At 40.6% G+C, this 22,070-nt stretch overlaps 1 protein-coding gene across 5 annotated transcripts in view; it reads left to right on the top strand.

Annotated features, from left to right (window-relative positions):
* CTIF (cap binding complex dependent translation initiation factor) overlaps positions 1–22,070 on the top strand; it is a 234,598-nt gene that overhangs the window by 67,247 nt on the left and 145,281 nt on the right. For 3 of the 5 annotated variants that reach the window (XM_089497558.1, XM_089497568.1, XM_089497550.1), the window contains exons 3-7: positions 702–785; positions 7,800–7,922; positions 10,882–10,955; positions 13,410–13,514; positions 19,426–19,501. In XM_089497558.1, the coding sequence (XP_089353684.1) occupies positions 702–785; positions 7,800–7,922; positions 10,882–10,955; positions 13,410–13,514; positions 19,426–19,501 (462 nt within the window). The remainder of the gene's footprint in view (positions 1–701; positions 786–7,799; positions 7,923–10,881; positions 10,956–13,409; positions 13,515–19,425; positions 19,502–22,070) is intronic. The other 2 variants (XM_089497584.1, XM_089497576.1) reach the window with 1 other exon arrangement.

The raw sequence follows: 22,070 nt of genomic DNA, 5'->3' as shown, positions 1-22,070 counted from the left end.
ATGTGGATAGTTACATGTGATGGATAGCAGAACAAAGGGCCTAGCTATCATGTGTAACTAAACTATTGGTTGTTTAATAGTCAGTTTTTGCTGTTAATTTCATTTCGAAGCGAGGTTAATGAGGGGGTAAAAGTGGAATGTAGGAAGTGAAGCAAAGAGGAATGTGAGAATTTAGAAAGGTTTAAAACAGATACAGGTTATAACTTTGAAATCAGTAGTGAGCTGGTATTTATATTTGATGGTTTGAAACACTTTTCTTCAGTAACCATTTTTGTTATTATTTTAATCTCTACTTAAGTGGTATTCATTTACCTATGTGGTATTCATTGTGAGGATATCAGTCATGCACACAATAAAAAACATGTATCCACAAAAAACACCTGTTGGTCCATAGTGCTAGTAACCTTAAGTAGCAAACCCAAGGTGTGATTAAAGATAAATGACAAGGTGCTCAGAGTTAGATTTTGTTTGAGTAATGGATGGGGTGATCCAACACATATGATTTAAAAAGTGATTTAGCAGGCCAGTAACTTTTCTGTGCATAGGTACAAAGCTGACTTGCTTTGGTTTTCTGAGTCTCAAGTCTGAAAGCAATTCTCCTTCTCAAGTTGTTTGGCTTCTCCAATGCTCAATTTTAACTTCAGTATCTCTCAAGCCAATAACTTCACTTAGTGCCTTAATATTTCCATTTATCTTTTTAGTGGACAGCTGACTGTAATGAACAGATAGAAGGCACCGGTTCCTCTACAAGAGGCAAGGGTATACCACCTCATAATCAAAACCAGGTAAGGAGCATGAGATTTTTTCACCAATAATGGGCATATGTGATAATGGTGTTGTGTGTATTTCCACCAGCTTGCAAAGCTCAAGGTTCATATTGATGCCTTGAACTCTTTGACAGTTTGTAAGAATTTGCAGCATAAAAGCATGATAAATTACCTTATGCTTATTCAGATCATTAGTCCATCTAATGAAGTAATACAGTTAAAGGAGGCTTTCTGAATGAGCAAAGTTCTGAAAACTGAAATTATTTTTATTAGTCCATAGCTTAGTGTGTGGGTGTGTTGGCCTTAGAGGCTATTATTAGCATTTATTTATATAGTGCTATCACTGTATGTATATGGCAATTTACAAGTAAAAGTACAAAAAACAGTTCCCTGCCCTCAGGTTTACAATCTAAATAAAACACAACAAACAAGGAAAAGGGGATGGCAGTATGGGCAGGGGACTAAGTCCAGCACATACTGCAATTTTTTTTCTGGGAACACTGAGGCTACAACAGTGGCAATTGGGATGGAAGGTGAGCCTTTTAACTGGTTCTGGGTGTAGGTATGATGATGGAGCTGTGTCATTTTTGTCTTTGTCTACATGAGCTGGATGAATCAGTTGCCCTCATCCTCATAGTGACCTATCTTCACAACACAGGGCCAAATCCCCGATTTGAATGCAGAGTATACTCACAACACAAAGCCAGTTCTGCACCATATCTGCTTTTAAATTAGATCAAAGTAACTTTGCAGGAAAATCCAGAGCACTCTGTAGCAGTGCCGGGCAGCTGTTTGCACACATGTCCCTGCTGTGTTGCCTGGCAGTGGCAGTGGTAGCACAAATAACTCCCTCTGAGGTCACAACAAGGCACCCAGCCGTGCAATCAATGCAGGGCACCTCATTTCTGATCTCTGTGGGAGTGAATTGGGTTGGTAACAGCAGTGTTGGGCAACACAGTGGGATGCATGTGTAGACAGACACACGGTGTCTCTATGGAGTGCTCTGGATTTTCCTGCAAATTCCAGAGTAAAACGTAAATTATGTTAAGCTGGTTTAAATGCAGGTATGGATATGAGAGCTGGACAGTGAAGAAAGTGAATCAGAAGAAAATCAATTAATTTGAGATGTGGGGCTGGAGAAAAGTGCAGAGAACACCGTGGACAGCCAAAAAGACAAACAAATGTGTCCTTGAACAGTTCAAGTCTCAAATATCCCTAGAAGCCAAGATGATCAAATTAAGGCTGTCACACTTTGACCCCATCATTAGAAGGTATGACTCATTGGAAAAAACAATGGGATAGGTAGAAAGTAGTAGAATGAGAGGAAGACTGCAGATGGCTAGAGATCACAGGCATGAATCTGCAAGATCTAAGCAGACCAATGGAAGACAGGGGTCTTTGAGATGTCTCATCCACAGGGTCGCCATGAGTCCTACCAGGAATGCTGCCTGGCAGAAGAATGCAAATGCATGGTTTGTGTAAAGGCCCTCACCTCCATCCCAACTACAACTCTTCTAAACTTGGAGGAGAGAAGGGGCTTGGAGGAGGGAAGTTGACTCAAGGGCAGTTGTCAACAACAAGAACAAGATGCTATAGTGTGCAGAGAGAATAGGGGAAGCTGGGGCAGTTCCGGGACCAGAACACTCCAGGAGCAACCGAGAGTATTCTGGTTAGTGTAGAGGAGCCTCTTCTTTCCTCCAAGGCCAGCACAGTGGTAGTTGGGATGGAAGTGAGGTCCTTTACAGAAAGCATACATTTGCATTCCTTTGCCAGGCTGCATTCCTAGTAGGATTGTCTTTGATGTGTTTCTCCCCCTGCAGTAATGCAGTTATATGTGGCTGTGAATCCCATTCATGAAAGGTTTTTGAATACTAGTAATCTTTGTGAAACTCTATTGATGTAAATTTAGGACTACTTACATACTTCAGAGGAAGCTTGCTTTCCTGTGTCTCAGCTGTAAGGCAAGAGTGAATTCCAGGGAGTGCACCAGCTTTGAACTATAAGGAAAAGATAGGGAATTCTTGGTAGCAATTCCCCTGCTTCTGTTAATGATTAAGATCTTGGAAAAGTTAACTCTTATTACACTACAATTCCCAGAATTGCCTGGCCAGGATAACTTTTACAAGGTCTGGAAAATATCTTGAGAAGTCATAAGTGCATTATGTGGCATTTCTTCTCATAAATTTCCCCATATATATATGTATATGTCTGCGTTCTAGTTATGCTGTGCAATGAATATTGGATTCATCTGTAAATTCTTGGCAAGTTTATTCAGACCTAGCTTGTGCATGCTCAATAGGGCTTACTCCCAAGTAACATGCATAAGAATGCAACCATTTTTTTCTTCTTTTTCTTTTAAGTTAGGGAGGGAACTGTGCCTTAAGTTTTATTTGAGTTTTATCACACCACTCCCTTGAGTATTGCCTTCTTTTCTGTATCATTTTATTCTTGCTACAAGGCTTGAGTTTGGTGTTCAGAATTTGCAGAATTACTGAGTTCATATACTGGCAGTAACGCTGAAGGGTTGATGTAGGAAGACTTTGGCTGTGCAATTCATATTAATGCTGATAACTTAGATTAGCTCTATTTGCAGACCTTCCTTCTCTTTCTCATTCTTTAGGTGGTATAACACAAAACTTCTCAGGCTATTTGATGTAGGAGGCTGACAGTCTCTCCCCCCCCCGCCCCCCACCCAATTTGCCAAGAACAGATAGCATATTTGTGCCCACTGATGACAACTGGCAGATAATAGCTTGGGGATTGACACTCATCCACAGACCCTCATTTTGAGTAGCACCCATATAACAGAGTCAAGCTGGGAATATTCCACCCCAAAAACTGCTACAAGGCATACAACTGAGCACAGATTTCTGGTTTTCTTTATCTACAATTCCTGTGTATAATATCCTGCAGTTCATAATTCCTCTTTATCCTACAATGTGTATTCACCTTTGTGTATGTTCTTAGATTGTCATTAATTAGGAGACTACAGTTTCATAGAATCATAGAGTTGGTTGGAATCCCATCATGCTAGTATAGAAATCTGCAGCCAAAGCATCCTTGACAGGTAGTCAATTCTTGACAGAAGTCTGCTACATTCTCAGGTAGTCTATTCACCATCAGGAGACTCTTACCAATAGAATATGTACATTCTTAACCATTTGGAATTGTTCAGTATTGCTTACTTTACCCCATCCCCACACTTCATTCAAAATGCATTCAAGTTGGGTCTCCTTTATCCGAAATGCTTAGGACCAGGCATATTTTGATTCTTTTATTATTTATTTTGGAAGACATGTATTGGCATATATGTACATATTAAGATGGGACCTAAGTCTAAACACAAAATTCATTAATGTTTCAAATACACCTTTTTCACATAGCCTGAAGGTAATGTTATAATTTTAAAAAAAATAATTTTGTGCATGAAACAAAGTTTGTGTACACTGTATCATCAAAAAGCAAAGATGTCACAATCTCAGCAACCCATGTGGATAATTTTGGATTTTGAAATATTTCAAAATTCGTGATAAAGGAAAGTCAAACTGTATTTTATTTTCAGTTGTCTGACTTGTAGCACTTTTTTGGTGGCTTATACAACTATACATCTGCTGCCTTCTTAATGCAGTCCTGGAAGTGTGTCCAGAAAATCTAAACAGTAATTTATTTTTGGATGTTATAGTTGGCATTTGTTTTGTTTTGGTTTTGGGCAGTTGATGGAATCCATATAGACTTGATATGAAGGCAATTGTTTATCATTTGTGTTGAAGGACAGATGCAATGCCTCATGCACAAGGTTCAGGCACATAAACAGTGCCCAAAACCACTTGTTCCCAATCTTTAGTCTCTGGAGGTTATTGGATTTCACCTCCCAGGGGTCCAATACAAAAAATTGATAAATACTGTATTTGTCTATAGCCCTGTCAGAAAAGCTAACTGTGGCCTGGTAGACAGGCAGGAAGGGATGGGAAGACGCCACCCCTTTCTGCCCTGGATTGTTGCTGCACCAACCACACGGGCGCAGCAATGATCCGCCCCAAAAAGGAGCTGCGAAAAGCTGCTCCTTTCCACTGCCAAGGTGCCAATAGCACCCTGGAGCAGTGCGATGACGTCTCTTGTACTCCGCCCCATTTGGACGTGGCACACAAAGCATGTTATCAGCACATGCAGCGTGGTCTTAACTCATCAGTCTGATCAGACTTTTTTTTTTAATGGAAAACTATATTTTGAAAGTTAAGGACAATATACAATCTATTTGTCAATACTATGAAGCTGAGTTAGATTTTCAGTGGTAGACAGTGGGTGCATCTATACTGTAGACATAATGCAGTTTGACACCTCTTTAACTGCCATGTCTCCATCCTACAGAATACTGGGATTTGTAGTTTTGTGAGGCACCAGTACTCTTTGGCAAAGAAAGCTAAAGACTTTGTAAAACTCAAAAACCCAGGATTCCATAGGACAGATTGACAACACTTAATGTGGTGTCAAACTGGGTTATTTCTGTAGTTTAGTGATATTTATTTGTCTTGTTAACTAAGATTGGGGGAGGGGAGGATAAAGAAGAGAGAACTTCACATTATAATATAGCTATAAGTTAAGAAATATTGGTTATAGGAGGGAAATAAATAAAAAATATATTAAAGAAAACCCTGCCAGCATGGATCAGTTGTAAAGAATTCTGGGAGTTGTCCAAAAACTCCTGGGGACTCTCAGATTGGAAATTATTGCCCTCAGGCACAATGGGGTTGCTCAAAGAAAAACCTGTTCTTGCCATACTGCTAGTTGTGGTAAATAAAGGACCAAGTTCAACAAATGATGCAAAATGAGAAAATGTGCAGATTTTATTACATAATGTGATGTAGAATTCAGCTCCTCAAGGTGCAGATTTTTCCCCTTCCTTTTAAAACACTGACTATACACAAGCAAGAGAGAAAAAGATTAAAATTTAAAACAGATTAAAAATTTAAAACAGATTAAAATTTAGTTGCGGTCAGAGTCGTTCAGGGGTGTGTTCTAGAGAATGCAACCTAAAAGGAATGTGATACAGTACTAATAAGTCATACTTCTTAATTCAGGACACATGAACAATTTCAGCCTTATAAATAACTCCATGGAAGATAAAAGCCTGTACATATATATATATTGCTAGCCTTCTAAATGCCCCCTGTGCTGTAGCCAGCATGGAAATGCAGAACACTAGCTTCCTAATAGGCTTGTAAATGGAGAGCTGGTGTGAGATAGCGGTTTGAATGTTGGACTAGGATTCTGGGAGACAAGAGTTCAAATCCCCACTAAGTGATGGAAGCTCACCTAGTGATTTTGGGTAAGTCAAACTTTCTCAGTCTCAGACAAAGACAATGGCAGACCTCTGAACAACTGGTAATGTGATAGGTTTGGTTTAGGGTCTTGGTATGGCAAAAAAAGACATGAAGGCACACAATAACAACCACAGAGACTTGAAGATAAATGATACTTTATTTTGTCCAGCAGGTTGGTAGTAAGAGGACAGACCCAGGGGTGTAGCTGTTGGTGGAATAAAAATCAAGGCCCTGGCTCCCCAATAAAATTTCCTGTCAGTTTCCAAATTTTTAACATTGCAGTGACTTAAAATTCAGAGAAACAGCTGTATTAGTCTGGAATATCCATGTGAAAGGGATCTTGTAGCACATTTGAGACTACGGGCCGGAGCAGACATGCAGGAAAAAGGAGCTCAATCCTGCTTTTTCTGAAAGCAGATAGAAACTCTGCTGTCCGCACGGCCTGCTCCCAAGGTGGGGCCATACATCCAAAGGCAGACCGCACAGGATGGTGTCAAGCCACACCACTGGATAATATTTTTTTAATCACCTCTGCACCATCCATGTGCAACATTGCTCAAACACACCACCTGTGACCTCCAGGTTCCTCCCATGTCCTGCCAACATGTTGGCATTGGATGGCTGCTCCTTTGATCAGCCACATCATCGCACATGCGATGCTTTGCTAGTACAGTGCATCGGTCTATCAGTGTGCAAGTGATACACTGGCAAAGCACAATCATTGAGGCACCTCATACATACCCCTTTTGCCCCCCCTTAACCCCATGCCCCCCTGTTGGGCTATCTGGTTTGTGTACATTGTAATTACATCCATTGGAGTTGTGGCACTTTCATTTTTTTTGCTTTGCCACAGCCTCGCACTGGTGCCAGGCTGTTTATATACAGGCTTGAAGATGTACATTTTCCCTTCTAAGCTAGAGTATCCCAGCTTCTTTTTGCTTTGGTTTTTAGCTTCTGAGCATGACTATTGTTTCGGTTTCCACCTGCTTTGGAGGCTTTCCACCCACCTTCAGAGCTGCTGGAAGCCACTTTATTTTTCCCATCTGTTTCACCCCTGTTTGAGTGAAAAAAGTTGTAGCATAAACTTTTGTAGCCTTGGTCCACTTCCTCAGGTGCATGGAGTGTCTTTCCTGGGCACCAGTTCAGTCCATACTTCTAAGGAAGTAAACCAAATCTATGAAAGGTTATATTACAATTTCTTTTGCTCAGTTACTTTCAAAGGTACTATAAGATCCCTTTGCATACTAGTAACTTAAAATTTCAGTTGAATCTTTACACGCTCAAAGCAAAGACGCAGGCAATGTGAGGACAGGGAATACAAACCTAGCAAACAGAAGATTACCAGGTTTGAACAGTTCTGAGTGTCTCACTCTCTGTAATGCTAGAAATGTGGGGATCAAAGGAAGATTTCATTTAAGGGCCAGAACTCTTATTTGAAGTCCAGTGTCCTTAGTTTCTTCTCTCTCCCCCCAATAGGACAAAGCTGTGGGATGGAAGTGGAGAAACCAAGAAGGAGACTGTCCATTTTCCATCGTGCATAGAGTCCTTGATCACTTTTGACTTCCAAGGGAGAGGTTAAACACTGTAGGGAGCAACATGGATGCTCAAGCTAGGACATTTCTAGGCTTCTCACCTTCCTGTCACCCTTTAAAGGCCTTTAATAGTTTTGGGAAGTTGTCCTTGACTAAAGTGAGCTGTTTGTTATTTCCAGGAAGATTGGGATCTCAGCAGCAGTGGCAGTTCGGGATCCCGACCTAGTTCAGGCTCCAGGCATGGGTCTGGATCAAGGTCTGGCGACCGAGAGAGAAGCAACCAGTTCAGGCATTCAACCAAGGTATCTTTTGGTGCTGGTGATGGTGGTGAGGCAAGATAGACTAGGAGAGCTGGAAACGGCATCTCTTCTGTTGGTTGCTGCTTATCGTAGGCTTTGTCCTATAGGGACATGTTCTTTTTGCTCTCTCTGTGTGTATATATATTGGTGTGTTGTGTATGGAATCTGTGGTTAAATAAGTTAGGCCTTGCTTCTCATGGACGGACATGTTGGGTGACTGTAAAGCCCCAGAATTCTGCGATACAAAACTGTGAGTATTAGACAGTGGTACATATTTATATGAAATTTCTTTCTTTGCTTGGTTTGTTCATATTCTGGATTTAAGCATTTTGTGGAGGGATTTTTCTTGGACTATTTTTCAAAGCCAGGTTTTTATACCTTGATTTTAAAAAAAAATCATGATAAATGAGACACTGAAAGAGAGAATCCGAACAGAGAAACTGGTATCTATGCTGAGAAGAGTCCAGTCTTCTGATAGTAAAATCTCAGTATTTATTCCCTGTACTTCTTGGATTTTTGTAACAGAAAAAAATGTTTGGACCATTGTCTTTCTCCTCTCTGTTTCCAGCATTATATACAAAAAGAAAGCAAATGCCACTGAGTGATCTTGGGGAAGTCACATGCTCTCACCTTCAGGGGAAGGCAGTGACAAGCCTCCCCTAAACAAATGTTGCCAAGAAAACCCCGTTGACATAAGGTGAAAATGATTTGAAGGCACACAGCAACAACAACATAAGCAAAGAAATACAATGATAGCAATCACCCCCAAAAAAGTTACTTCTGTACATCTTTAATATAGTTAACAAAGGCACAGTACAGACTGCTGAAATATGGCGGCCTGCTGGTGCCTGTTTTTCCTCTGGAGGTTAAGCTGCAGCTGCCAAACCGTGCAGCTTCCCTCCAGTGGAAAAAGAACCTGAAAAAAGCAGGTTCTTTTAAAGACGCAGGGGCAATGTAACAAGTGTGCCACTGGTGCACTCATTATGTAAGCGCCGTGCAGCAATGTGCGGATGCTGCATGGCGCTTACATAACAATGGTAGTGCCCATGTATCCAGGGCGCCACCATTATTATGCTGGTGCCACGTACAAGGTTTGCAGGGCGTGCAGTCACTCCGCCCCCACGCAACCCTTGTACGTGACCAGGCCAGCCCAAAGCGCCGGTCTGGACTGCACCATTGTTCACAAACACTAATAAGGTTTTCAGTTCTTCCAAATGGAATGTGAGAGTTCATTTGTTTAGTAATTTGGACTGTTGTAATCAAAGGCTTACCCCAACCTGGTGTTTTCCAGATGTGTGTCTCCAAATAGATTTCCTAGTGAGCCAACGTGCCTAGCCTATCATAACAATTATGTTTCTAGAAAAAATATGTGGGTGAATTTCCCACAATTTCCAAAGTCTGAAGTTTGCTACTGGGATTTAAAAAAACAACAACTTCTCACCCTGTGTTATCATGAAAGTTTGGCAACACACATACAAACTAACAAGCCTAAGAAACATGACAGCCCAAACTGTGATGTGAGCATCTACTTTGAATGGAAGCTATAGAGCAGGGGTAGGCAACCTGCGGCCCGCGGGCCGGATGCAGCCCGGCAAGGCCTTGGGACCGGCCCCAGCCCGGTCCTGTCGCCGATTGCCGCCGGGGCCTTTGGCCTCTCACGCGCAGGGGCAAGGGGGGCAATTGTCTATAGATGCCTCAGAAACATGCATTTATATTAAAATATTTTTTTAAAAATCAGCAATTTTTTTTGCGTGGCCTCCACTTTTTTAAAAAAAGTGTCCACCATTCGAAAATGTTATCCTACATTTGTCCCGGTTTATTTATTTATTTAAAATCTTTTAAAATTATTTATTTATTTATTTATTGGCTTCGGCCCCCCAGTTGTCTGAGGGACAGCAACCCTGCCCCTGGCTCAAAAAGGTTGCCTACCCCTGCTATAGAGGGCAAATGAACAAATGGTAGGACAGGATGGTTCAAGTACAGCGAATAGGTCCCTTGGCTCATTTTGAAGTCCCTCACCCATTTTTAAAATTCAGAATGTGCTCCATGTCCTCTCAGGATGTGAGGGCAATTTGACCATGTTTTTCTTTCAGAAAAGATTGGTCTGGAGCTAAAACATGGTGAAATTATAATCTATACTTTTCTTGCAAAATGGACCCAGAGTGACTACAGCAGTAAAAATGTTGTTGACAATAGCTGTCTCAAGCTGTCTAATATGGGGGACTGCCATCCCCATCCCCTTGTGTGCCAGGTCCTGATACCGTATTTGTGTCCATTGTCTATAATTTTTCTTTCATAGAAACTTCTCAGGGACCAGTAGCTGATAACTGAAGCTTGATATTGGTCCATGATCCATCACTTTGAGTAGCACTGCCTTACAAAATAAGTTAAGCATGGATAAAAGAGAATATAAACTTCTTTGCTTACCAGAGTCAACAGCGTTAAACCTCTCTATCCTCCAATCCTCTTTGAATTACAAAAAGGGCAATTTAGGGGCTAACTGCATCCATGTTGAGTGATCTCCTGTGAGGGGGAGAACAGGCTGGCCTGAAGAGACAGTGCCCTCCCTCCGTAACTGTCATCCTTGGGCCTGTGAGGGAGAGAACAGGCTAGCCTGAAGACACAGTATTCTTGACTGTATATTATATTGTAACATGTTTAAAATGTATATTCCCTTTGAACTTGGAAACCGCTTTGATCTCCCAGGAAAAGCGGTATAGAAATAAAATAAATAAATAAATAAATAAATAAATAAATAAATATATTTTGCAGTAACTTTAATCTAAAATCCAAGTACTGATTTTTTCCAGTTTCGTGTCCAGCTTCTCACATTCATTGGCCTAATTGGCCAAAGTCAAGATTCAGCAACAGTGAGTTACGTTGTGCTCGTTGTACAGTGAGCATGTAGTCCCATGTGAATATAATGATTTTTCCATATTTGTTTTCTCCTTAAAAAAAATAGAATGGCAACAAAGACAGTTCCTTGGACATGCTGGGCACAGATATCTGGGCAGCCAATACTCTTGAGTCCTTCAGGTAAGTTTGTAATTTATGAAGGCACTATCCTTTCTGTTCAGAAGTCTACTAAAAATTGTTACTTGATTCCTGTCCTTTTAATCATGTCATTCAGAATTCTTCTACTGTTAATGATTGTGTTGGGAAGGAACAAATAATTCCAAATGCCGATCAGTTTGTACCTTTGATGTTGGTCAAGGATTAGATGGTTAAAAAAGGAAAAATAGTAAAGAGAGTAAAACAGCAGATATAATGAAAGCACCAATGCCCAAAGGAGTAGAAATTCCTCTGTTACATATGTTCCTCTACCAGATATGTTCAGAGATTTAATTGATAAGGAGTGGGAATAGCACTGCATGCAAAGGGACTTACAGGTTGTAGTCAGAAGTTTTACAGGTGTAGGAAAAAAGATACAGAATATTCACAAATCCCACTCATCAATGGCCTCATTTTCTGCACTGGTTTCATATGCTTTAGTTCCAAGAGATGGTGATATGACCCTTAGGGATGTTGTTGAGTGCAGAATTGAGACAGTGCAAAAAACCAAAACAAAAGAAAAAAAGCAATGAATCTTGAACTTTGTCAATAAGATCTTTAGTGGTTTCATCCGTATTTGCCAAGATGGCAGTTTTATATTATTAGAGGAGCAAGACATCAGTATAAATTACTTTGTAAGTAAGGCTATAGAGAGGATTTAAAAGGCTCTCTGGTTTGTGGCAAATGTGGGCCATGAATCGGCAGCATTTGCAGCTGGGAACATCATGACAATTACTGTAGTAAGAAGGGCACTCTGCCTTCGACAGTGGGAAGTGGGCCTAAAGTTCAGGACAAATTAAGCTTATATGCCTTTCACTGGGAAATTACTTTTTGGGGGGAAAGCTTAGCAAAAATAATTGTAAAGAACAGAGATGGAAAGAAAGTGATGCCTCCAATGCAAAAAAAGAGACTAGACAGAAAGCAATTTAGAAATTCCTTTTATTCCTTTCAATGAGGAAGAAATTTTGGAAAGACAAATGAGTTTAGATTTGGAAGATCTCAATGGGGCAGAACAAATTATAATCAGAAAGAAAAGGATCCCTACACAACAAAAAAGGAAAAGGTCAACTAAACGGGAGAGGCCTCCATCAATATTGACAAAATATTCTGGTAGGAGGAAGACTTCTGTGTTTTGGGGAACTGTGATCGGATGTAATAACAGACTGTTGGTAAGTCAAGGGTAATGCATTCTATTCAAAAAAAACCACCAAAGTGCAGATATCTTTCATCACCAGTACCGAAAAAGCGGCCTAAACAGCAGATAGTTCAGAAAGAGAGAGACCATCTGCTGCAAGCTGGCACTATAGAGTGTATTATTCCTAAAGTTTCAAGGGAGTGCATTCCATCCTATTCACTGTACCCAAGAGCAATAGTTCATACAGACCAGTTTTGGATCTCAGATACCTGAATGGATTTGTGAAACACCAGAGGTTCAAAATGGAGACATTAGAAGCCATCAGGGACAATTTGGATCCCAACAATTGATTGGCTTCAATAGATCTGAATAGCTAATTATTACTGTAAAAGTAGAGCTGTGATATCACTTACACAAATCATCTCGAAACCTTTTGACAGGATATACAAAGATGGCTGATTAAAATGACCAACAGATCTGTCCAACATAGTGGACTATTCTAAAATATATAAGTACTATAAAACCTTCAGGCAGCAGCTTAAAGAAAATTATGTTATTGGTACAAATAAATTTTTCATTAAAAAAATTATAGAAAAAGCACAATAAACTACTGTTCTTGTGCAGGGAGCAAGAGAGAAAACTTTTGAAAAGCCAAATAAGCGTATATCGATATCCCTATATGGGATGTAAGTATCCCTATTTAGGGCATGCAGGGTTGGGATGATAAGAAACATCTGAGAGGGCAGCCATCTTGGAAAAGGATGATGGAGGTGGAACATAGAGTGCAACAGACAACTATGGAGGTTGGAGGGAAGCATTCCTTCCACCATGATCTCCAACAGCCCACACTCTCACTCTTGAATAAGCAAGGGGGCAATAACCAAACTGCTATATTTTGTGGCAATGTTTGTGTTTTGTGAATATTGTCAAGTATTCAGCCATTTATAAAAAAAAAAACCTGGAAGTACATAATGTCTTGAGGAGGCTCTTGCAGGGTTTGAGCAAATAGCCTCAGAGTCCTCATGTGGTCCTCAGTCCACACTTTCCCCATCACTGATCTAAACCGACAGAGCTAAAAGTGCCATATTGCCTGCTGGTTACCAGGAGGAACTGAGTTTCCTTCTGGATTTAGAGAGGGGGTCTCTGAGCTCATATACTTCTGGTGTGACTGCTAAATTCTGACCCATGGGGTTTGTTGATGCATCCAGCCCCCAGATTTCCTTATTAGCTACTTCACTCAGTATATTTAATTAAGTCCAGGAGTTCTGTTCCTCATTTACCCTCCATTTTCCTTTCCTTTCTAGTGGTGCCACCTGGGACTTGCAACCTGAAAAACTTGACTTCACACAGTTCCACAGAAAGCTCCGCAACACTCCCAAGCATCCACTCCCACACATAGACAGAGAAGGGTAAGTAACTTGTTTTCACACTGGGGTCTGGGCTTAAATTTCAACTTTAAAAGCTTTACATCTTATGAATTCAAGAAAGGAAGCCTTGAATGGATAGCTGTTTAGAGGATTTTACTAATATTACCAAAAATAAATGGAAACCCTTGATAAATGTTGCAATGCATTAAGAGTCGCTAACAGCAGTGTTCCTATTCTTCCCTTGTTTTTTCTTTTAATTTTATTTTAAGCATTTCCCCCTGTCTACACATAGACCTTGGAAAGTGCTTAACAATAGATCCTATGAGGATTTTTTTTAAAAAATCCTTTTAATTAGCCAGTCAGTACAATTTGCATACCAATACAGTATCCCTTATATTCATAAACCACTACAGATTCAGTCTCTCATATCTAAAATACTTAGAATCAGAAAAAATTGGGATTTTCCATTTTTTCAGATATTAGAATGTCTGCATATACATGATGATATATCTTGGAGACCCATGTCTAAGCACAAAAGTCATTTATGTTTCATTACACCTTATAGACATGAAGATAATTGTATATAGTGTTTTAAATATTTTAGTCCATGAAGCAAAGTTTGTGTTCACTGAACCATCAGAAAGCAAAGGTGTCACTATCTCAGCGACCCATGAAAAAAGTTTCTGTTTTTGGAGTGTTTTGGAAGTTGGAATTCTGTACTTTACTCAACCTGTACTTTAATTTTGAATGACTACGTGGCTATACAGATCAGCCCAAAAGGGGCAGGTCTGTGCTGCCCCTGGAAGCGCAGGAGTGGGGCCACTGTAGCCACACATGCAGCACTGTGGCCCCAATCCGGCGTTTTTCTGGGTCAAAAAGAAGCAGCAAAATGCTGCTTTTCTTTGGCCCAGAAAAGGGGTGCCCTTGAGGCTTTGTGCCCACCAGCACCCCAACCCTAAAGAAGAGAAAGGGGTGACCCCTTTCTCCTCTGCATCATTGGTGTGGGCAGTGCACATGCAGAAAGGAGCTGCAAAACACAGCTCCTTTCCAAGCCGCTGGTAAGGTGCCATAAGCGCCCTCCAGTGGCATGGTGATGTGTCCTGTGCAATGCGCTGTTTGGATGCGTCGCACAGGACACATCAAGGCGGCACCCACATACTAGGGTTAGGGAGCGTGCGGTTACTGTGCACTTCCTAACCCTAGTATCGGCGATAGCACGCTGCTTCTTGCCCATATGTACCAGCCCTACATTTGCTTTCAAAGTGACTGATATGCACAAGATCACTCGAATTCAGTAATAGAAGGGATGGTGATGGTATTAATATGTATAGCAATAGTGTGTTTTTCAAAAGCATGTTTGCTTTATTGTGTTCTTAATGACCTTGGGAGTCAAGCTACCATTTTTATAGAGGGAGAAGCTGAGGCTAAACATTAGCAAACTGACTCAGCTGAGCCCATCTGATGGTTTCTTGCCTCAGAATATAGGTTGTCTAATTTGCAGAGTTCGATATATTGCAGTGCAGAATGCCAGGGCATTTCCACTTCCATCTGTTCACTCTATAACATACCCTCTGTGTTCCACCTACTACCCATGTGCACACCCATCAGATTTATGTGCTGAAGTGACCTACATTTCACAACGAGGAAAACAAGGTTTTCCAACTTAAATGTATGATGTGGCTTCTTTGTGTGTTTATGGGTGTTTACAAAGCAGTCGCATCTGAAGATTTCAAAGAGTTCAGAACAATCGTAAAACATTCCATATAAAACTATGTATAAAAATGAATGTGCAATAGCTATATGTTCCATAAGGGCAGGGCTAGGGGATCTTGCCATCTAAGTGTTGTTGGACTACAACTCCTATCATTCCTTACCTTTGGCTGTGGTGGCTAAAGCTAATGGGAGTGGGAGTTCCCACAGCATCAAGAAGGTCACAGGTTGCTTAGGCCTGATTAAAAGTAAAATATGTAATTGGCTGAACTGTACAGGAAAGCCTTGCAAAAACAGATGCGTCTTCACATGGACTTATAAACTGCCAGAACATGTCTAATATTTAGAGGGAACATTAGGCTGCCATGGTAAAAGCTCTGCTCTGCATGACTGTGGAACACATTTATATGCTTTTTCTTGCTTTCCTGCCACCGTCAACAGGCCTCTTTGCTAAGGGCACAGGAGAAATCCTTTTCAGTGGCTGCTTCCAGGTCATCTGCTCTCTTTCCACTGGCAAGCAAAAGATGTTTTTACTTAGCTGAATATCATACTACACAGTTATGGTTCTATTGTTCCACATTAACTGCTATGGCTGCCTCCTGTGGAATCCTGGGATTTGCAGTTTAGGGAAGGACATTTAGAATTCTCAGCTGGATAGCTCTTAGGCCTTGCTAAACTACAAATCCCAGAATGCCACAGGAAGCAGACCTAGCAGTTAAAATGGAATAATAGTGCTATAACTGTGTAGTGTGACCAATACGCCTTTGGCTGTTAACTGGTTTTGACAGAAGGGTCTTTTAATAGGGTGTTGGGCAGGTCACATGCTCTCAGCCTCAGGGGAAGGCAATGCCAAAGCTTCTTTGAATAAATCAGGGCAAGAAAACCCCATGATAGGATCACCATAATTCAAAAATGACTTAAAGACACACCATGCACAAATTTTTAACTTTTTTGTGTGTCACCTGTCACCCTATGGCACCCCCATGCATTTCATAGCCAAAGAATACACAGAGATAGTTTTGACAGTTCCTTCCTTTGTAATAGAGCCTACAGCACCTGCTGTTCATTGGCTATCTCCCATCCAAGTGCTGGCCGGGGCTAGCCTTGCTTTAACTTCCAAGATCATATGAGATCTGGTGCCTTTAAGGTATTTAGGCAGGTTTTATATATAGTTTAAATGTTTAACTACTGTAGTATTTTTACCAAGATTGCTTATAATTTCCATCTGTGCAAATGATGGGAAATGACAACTATTTGGTTGCCAGGGCCTTTTCAGCCATTTTTTAAAATGTTTTTTTACTTTCTGTTGCAAATTTATCCACCCTTCCTGTGAGATATTCAGGATAGTAGGCCTGATTCATTCCTGTTCTGCTTTTGCAAGATAGGTTACTTTGGGAGCAAGAGAGTGGCCCAACAAGACCCAGTGAGCTTCTAGACTTGAGTAGAGGTCTGAATCTGGGTGTTGCTATTTCCTATGTATGACACATAATCCCCAACACTACATTATCTCTCTCACTGCCTATACATTTCTGAGACTATCTTTGTAGTTGTAAAGCTAGAAGCTTGCTTAATAAATGAAATATAAATTTGGGGTTCATGATCACACAGAAATTGCAGGCTATTGAACACATTCACAGCGCTTCCTTCAGACCCTCCAAGCTAAATACCTTTAAAAGAACCCTCACGCCCTTGAAGGTTGAGAAAGGAGTTGGGATCTCTCCCTCCCAATACACTGTTAGCTCCTGTGTAAATATCTATATAGTTGTTGTTGTTGTTGTTGTTGTTTCTTACCTGCCCCTTATTAACTGAGGCAGGGAACAAAAACAAATCAATAATGAACAACATCAATTAAAACACATTAATTAAATCACACAATTTTAAAGGAAAAATAAGACATATACAATTTAAAATAGTCCACTTTAAAAATTCAGCATCTAAATTCACAATTTAAAAATTATCTGGATAAGCTTATTGGAAGAGACTAGTCTTCAATGCTGTTTTAAATTTGGACAGCTGTTGAACATCTTCTGGCAGCTCATTCCACAGTCTTTGGGCAACTGAAGAAAAAGTCCTCTAGCTTACAGTTGCCAACCTAGTCCTGGCAGACTGGAGTAAATGTCCACCAGAGGACCTGAGTGTATGGGGCGGATTATATGGGAGGAGGTGATTTTGCAGGTAACCTGGACCCAAACCATTTAGGTAATAACCAACACTTTGTACTTTGCCTGCAAGCTAATTGGCAGACAGTGGTATGATTTTAATATTGGTGCAATGTGATCACCTGGGTGTCTTTGTCTTTGCTTCCAAATACCCATGCTGCACATGCCATCTTTCCTATTAGATCTCTTTCTGTTACTGAAACATTGAGGGACAGTGATTTAGGTGGACAGTTTTTTAAAACTCACTGCGTCCTGGGTTTCAGAATCATTTCATGTAAAAGGGCAGCAGGTATTAATTCTGCTGGCACATAACATTAAGCCCAGTTTTTGCTGCTGTTTCAGAAGAAATTATATATGTATGTATGTGTGATATATGTCATAGCTGTATTAGTCTGGAAAAACATATGAAAAGGGATCTGTAGCACTTTTGAGACTATCTGAGAGAGAAAAGTTGGTAACATGAGCTTTCGTAGACTTGAGCCTCATGCATCAGAGAAAGTAGGCTGAAGTCTTCGAAAACCCATGCTACCAGCTTTTCTCTTTCAGATCCCTTTGTCTACTCCTATATATAGGCTACCAACTTTTCAATATAATTCTCAAAGTCAGCAGATGGGAAATCCCTCTGTGTAGGAGAATTCCCAGTTTGCCTATTATAAGGGAATTTTCTTTGTATTATTCCACATCCTTACTGCTTGTGGTCTTCATTTAAGTGAGCTGAATCAGTGGAGTGAGATGAGTGGAAGGAAAAAAGACTTAATCTTGTTCTCTATCAATGAGATAAAAAATGAGATCAGAAAAGGTAGTAGATCCAAGTGCAAAAAATGTGAGTATGATTTAGAATTAAAACATTAATGCACCCCTCCCCCCAAAAAAAACCCACCCTGGTTTAAACAAAGTGTTTAAAAGTGCTAAACCAAGATTTTGGTTGTTGTTTTTTTTAAATGTTTCTCCATCCTGCAACTAGGCAAAAATGTCAATATATCTGATTTGCTCCATAGAAAGCTACAATGCATATTGTTTAATTGCAGTTCACCTTTCACAACAATAGAATCCAGATGCTGTTGCTTGTTACTAGAATGCAGGTGCCACTTGGTTAATGCCAAATGACATTAACCACTATTTTTATTAGGCTCTGTTGTTTAAAGAGATTGGAATTAGCTTGTCTGGCCTTCTGTACTAACTAGAAATAGATATGTGTGCTTCCATGGGCATAGCTCTACGCAAGGCTAAAACTGGCTTAATGGGAATTCTCCCATCCTGTACAGTGAACTTTGAAAATTATAGCTCAAAAGCTCAAGCAGGGATATTAAATGGATTAAGATCTGGAAGTGTCATCCTGACCAGACTAGACATCCCAAGATTCTGGAGCAGAGGCCACTACAGCTAAACTCAGAAAAAGTGAATGCAGATTTGCAGTATAGTTATGCTCAGTGCAAACTTTCCTCAAACCTCTGGCCTCCAAATCAATCTGGAATAATTTTGCTGCTGCTTTTGATGGGTACAGCAACTCTAAAGCCCTCCTCATAAGATAGTGGGCTATGTGAATTGAATGAAATGAACATTGAGAGAATGCATAGACATAGCCATGTTATTCTGGAATATCAGTATGCAAAGGGATCTTGAAGCAACTTTGAGACTAAGTGTGTGAAATATGTTGTAACATAAGCATTTGTACACTTGGTCTACTACCTCAGATGTATCTGAGGACATAGACCAAGTCTACAAATGCTTATGCTACAATGTCTTTCACAGTTAGTCGTGAAAAAGCTACAAGAACCCTCGTTCATGAGAGAGAAATTCTTACTTCACCATACATGTTTTTTGTCACAGTTTCTGAACTGATCACAAATATGACTTTTTCAAATATGGCGAAGTTACTGTCATGATGAGTATCATTGTCTTTTAGTCTCACAAGACATGGCTTGCCAAAACATGGTCTAAAAAAGTCATGTATTCCTGGTCTGTTCATACTAGCCTCAGACAAAGATATTTTTCATGTGTAAGCAGTTTTCTGTAACCAAGTCCACAATTTCATGTTCACACAAGGTTTTAATTTATTCTTTTGCCTTCTGTTCTTGACTCAGGATTGGAAAAGGAAAATGTGAAGATGGAGATGGAATCAACCTGAATGACATAGGGAAGGTTCTTCCAGCATGGCAGGTAAACATCCCCCCTCCTCAGCACTGTCTGGCCTGTTTGACATTTAATAATGAGTTTTCAATACTTTACCCTCTGCAAAAAAACCCTGAAAATCAAATATTTAAAATGTACCCTGACCCTTCTGACAGTCCATTCCAAGCACCAGATAGTGTTCAGACACTGCATTGGAATAATCAGTAAATCAATTTCTAACATTTGAGACCGTTTGAAAAAAGGTGCATCTAATGAATGAGTTGTTTGAACCAATCTGTAACTATTGCGTTACATTCGAAAGAAGAATCATGCATCCCCAGAGGTCATTTTGGCAACCTCTGTGCCCCTGTCCAGGCATGTACAGCTAGTGGCTCCCTTGCCAGTGAGGTGAAAAATCTACTCCAGGTTTTACTTTAACATGGGCGATGGTAGAATATTTGGAGAAAGTCTGATTGAACATGGGCTAGAGCCTGTGGGAAAGCCTACTTTGTGGTGGTGGTGGTGGTGGCAGTAGAGAAATCATTCTTTTTTTCCACTATTGCATCTGCACAGTGTCATCCAGCGAAGCTGTCTTGAGTGGCTGGGGGCTTTTTACATTGTGCCCACAGGAGCATCACTTAGGCCACTCAACAGTCTTATGTGAAGAGTTTATGTAATATGTTGATAAAACCACTTGAATCTTCTCCGACTTGGATGCTGTAATTGATACAGTTCCATTGGATATAATCCTGGATCCTGCTTGTCCCAGGCTAATGGATACATTTCAGTTTGTACAGCCTGAGGATATGGTCAAGATCTTTGGACATGTGGAAACCACCACATGTGCACTGGACCCTTGCCTTTCTTGGCTTATAAAAGTGCCAGAGAAGTGGGTAATGGGAGGAGTGAATGCCTCACTGTAACAAAGCAGAGTAACACCCTGCCTAAAAGAAGCTGTGGTGAGGCTCCTACTGAATTTATTTTTTTAAAAAAAATCCTTGGATTAAAAACAACAACAACTGGATAACTACTGGCCAGGCTCCAATATTCCTTTTCTGGGCAAGGTTCTGGAGCCCTTGATAGTCTCCCAGCTCCTGAGGTTCCTGGATGAAATGGATTGTCTACATCTATTTCAATCTGGTTTCAGGCCTGGCTATGAGAACTGAACAAGAGTGTGCCCATTGGTCTTGCTGGACCTTTCAATGGTTTTTAATACCATTGACCATGGTATCTTCCTGAGTTACCTCTCTGGGATGGGATCTAGATGCACTGTCCTGCCATGGTTCCAGTCCTTCTTTGGGAGTAAATTCAGAAGGTAGTGCTAGGGGCTTCTATTTAAAACCATGGCTACTGGTCTGTGTGGTCCTTCATGACTCAGTTTTGCCCCCTGTGCTATTTGACATCTGTATGAAACTTCTAATAGAGGGTATCCACAGTTTTGAATTGGGATGTTACAAGTATGCTGATGAAACCCAACTCTATCACCATTTCCATCCAATTCCAAGAAAGCTGTCTTTGTACTAAACCAATGTCTCATGTTGGTAATGGATGGGTTGACCAACTTAATCCAGACAAGACAGATGTGCTAGTGGTCAGTCAAAAGGCAGATCAGGGAACAGGGATTCAGCCTGTGTTGGATGGGGTTACATTCCCCTTGAAATCTCAAGTTCACAGCTTGGGTGTGCTCCTGAACTCAAATCTGATCCTTGATGGTTAGGTTTTATTGGTGGCAAGGAATGCATTGTTAAAACTGGTGTGCCAGTAGCTCCCATTCTTTGATACATCGGATCTGGCTGCAGCGACACATGCTTTGACTACATCCAGTTTGGGTTACTGTAACATATTCTATATGGGACTGCCTTTGGAAACTGTTCAGAAAATTCAGTGTTTGAAAATGCTACACCCAGGTTGCTGACTGGGGCAAGTTATAGGGATTATATAACCCCCTGGCTGAAACAATTCCATTGGCTACTGATCTGTTTCTGGATGGAATTCAGAGTGCAGGCACCACATGGCTTGGGCCAGACTGTTTGAAAAACAGCACACCTGCTCATGCTCTAAGATCTTCAGGAGAAGGCTTTCTCTCAGTCCCAGTACCATCCCAGGCATGTCTGGTGAGGGCATGAGAGACAGGACCTTCTCAGTGGCTGCTCCCACCTTCTGGAACTCCTTTCCCTGGGAGGTCCAGTTGGTCCCTTCCCTGCTGTCTTTCAGACTAAGGGAATGACTTTTTTTTAATTTAAGAAAGCTTTTGATTTTTATTAACAGCAGATAAAGCTTTTTAATGGGGAGGAAGGTTCAGCATTTCTATCATATTATGTTTTAAGCATCCTTTAATGCTGTCTTTCACTTGCTTTTTTTATACCATTTGTAACTTGTGTCTTTAAATAGAAATTTAATTTGTGTTTTTTTCACTTTGTACAGAGGACCCTTCTTATCTGGCTGGTAGGTCTGTTCTGGACCCTGCCAGAGATGAAAAAAACTGGGACCTCAAATCAAAATCAGTGGCAATGCGTGTGCACATGGCTGCTATGCAGCAGCTGCATGCACTCTCAATCATTAATAATAATTTGTTTTATTTATATACCGCTATTCCAAAGATCATAGCGGTGAACAG

Source organism: Sceloporus occidentalis, unplaced genomic scaffold (genome assembly GCF_023333645.1).
Source record: "Sceloporus occidentalis isolate IW3139 unplaced genomic scaffold, rSceOcc1.0.p SCAF_1, whole genome shotgun sequence".
Classification (NCBI taxonomy): Eukaryota; Metazoa; Chordata; class Lepidosauria; order Squamata; family Phrynosomatidae; genus Sceloporus; species Sceloporus occidentalis.
The sequence above is the reverse complement of the archived record's forward strand: the minus strand, read 5'-3'. Positions and strand labels throughout refer to the sequence as shown.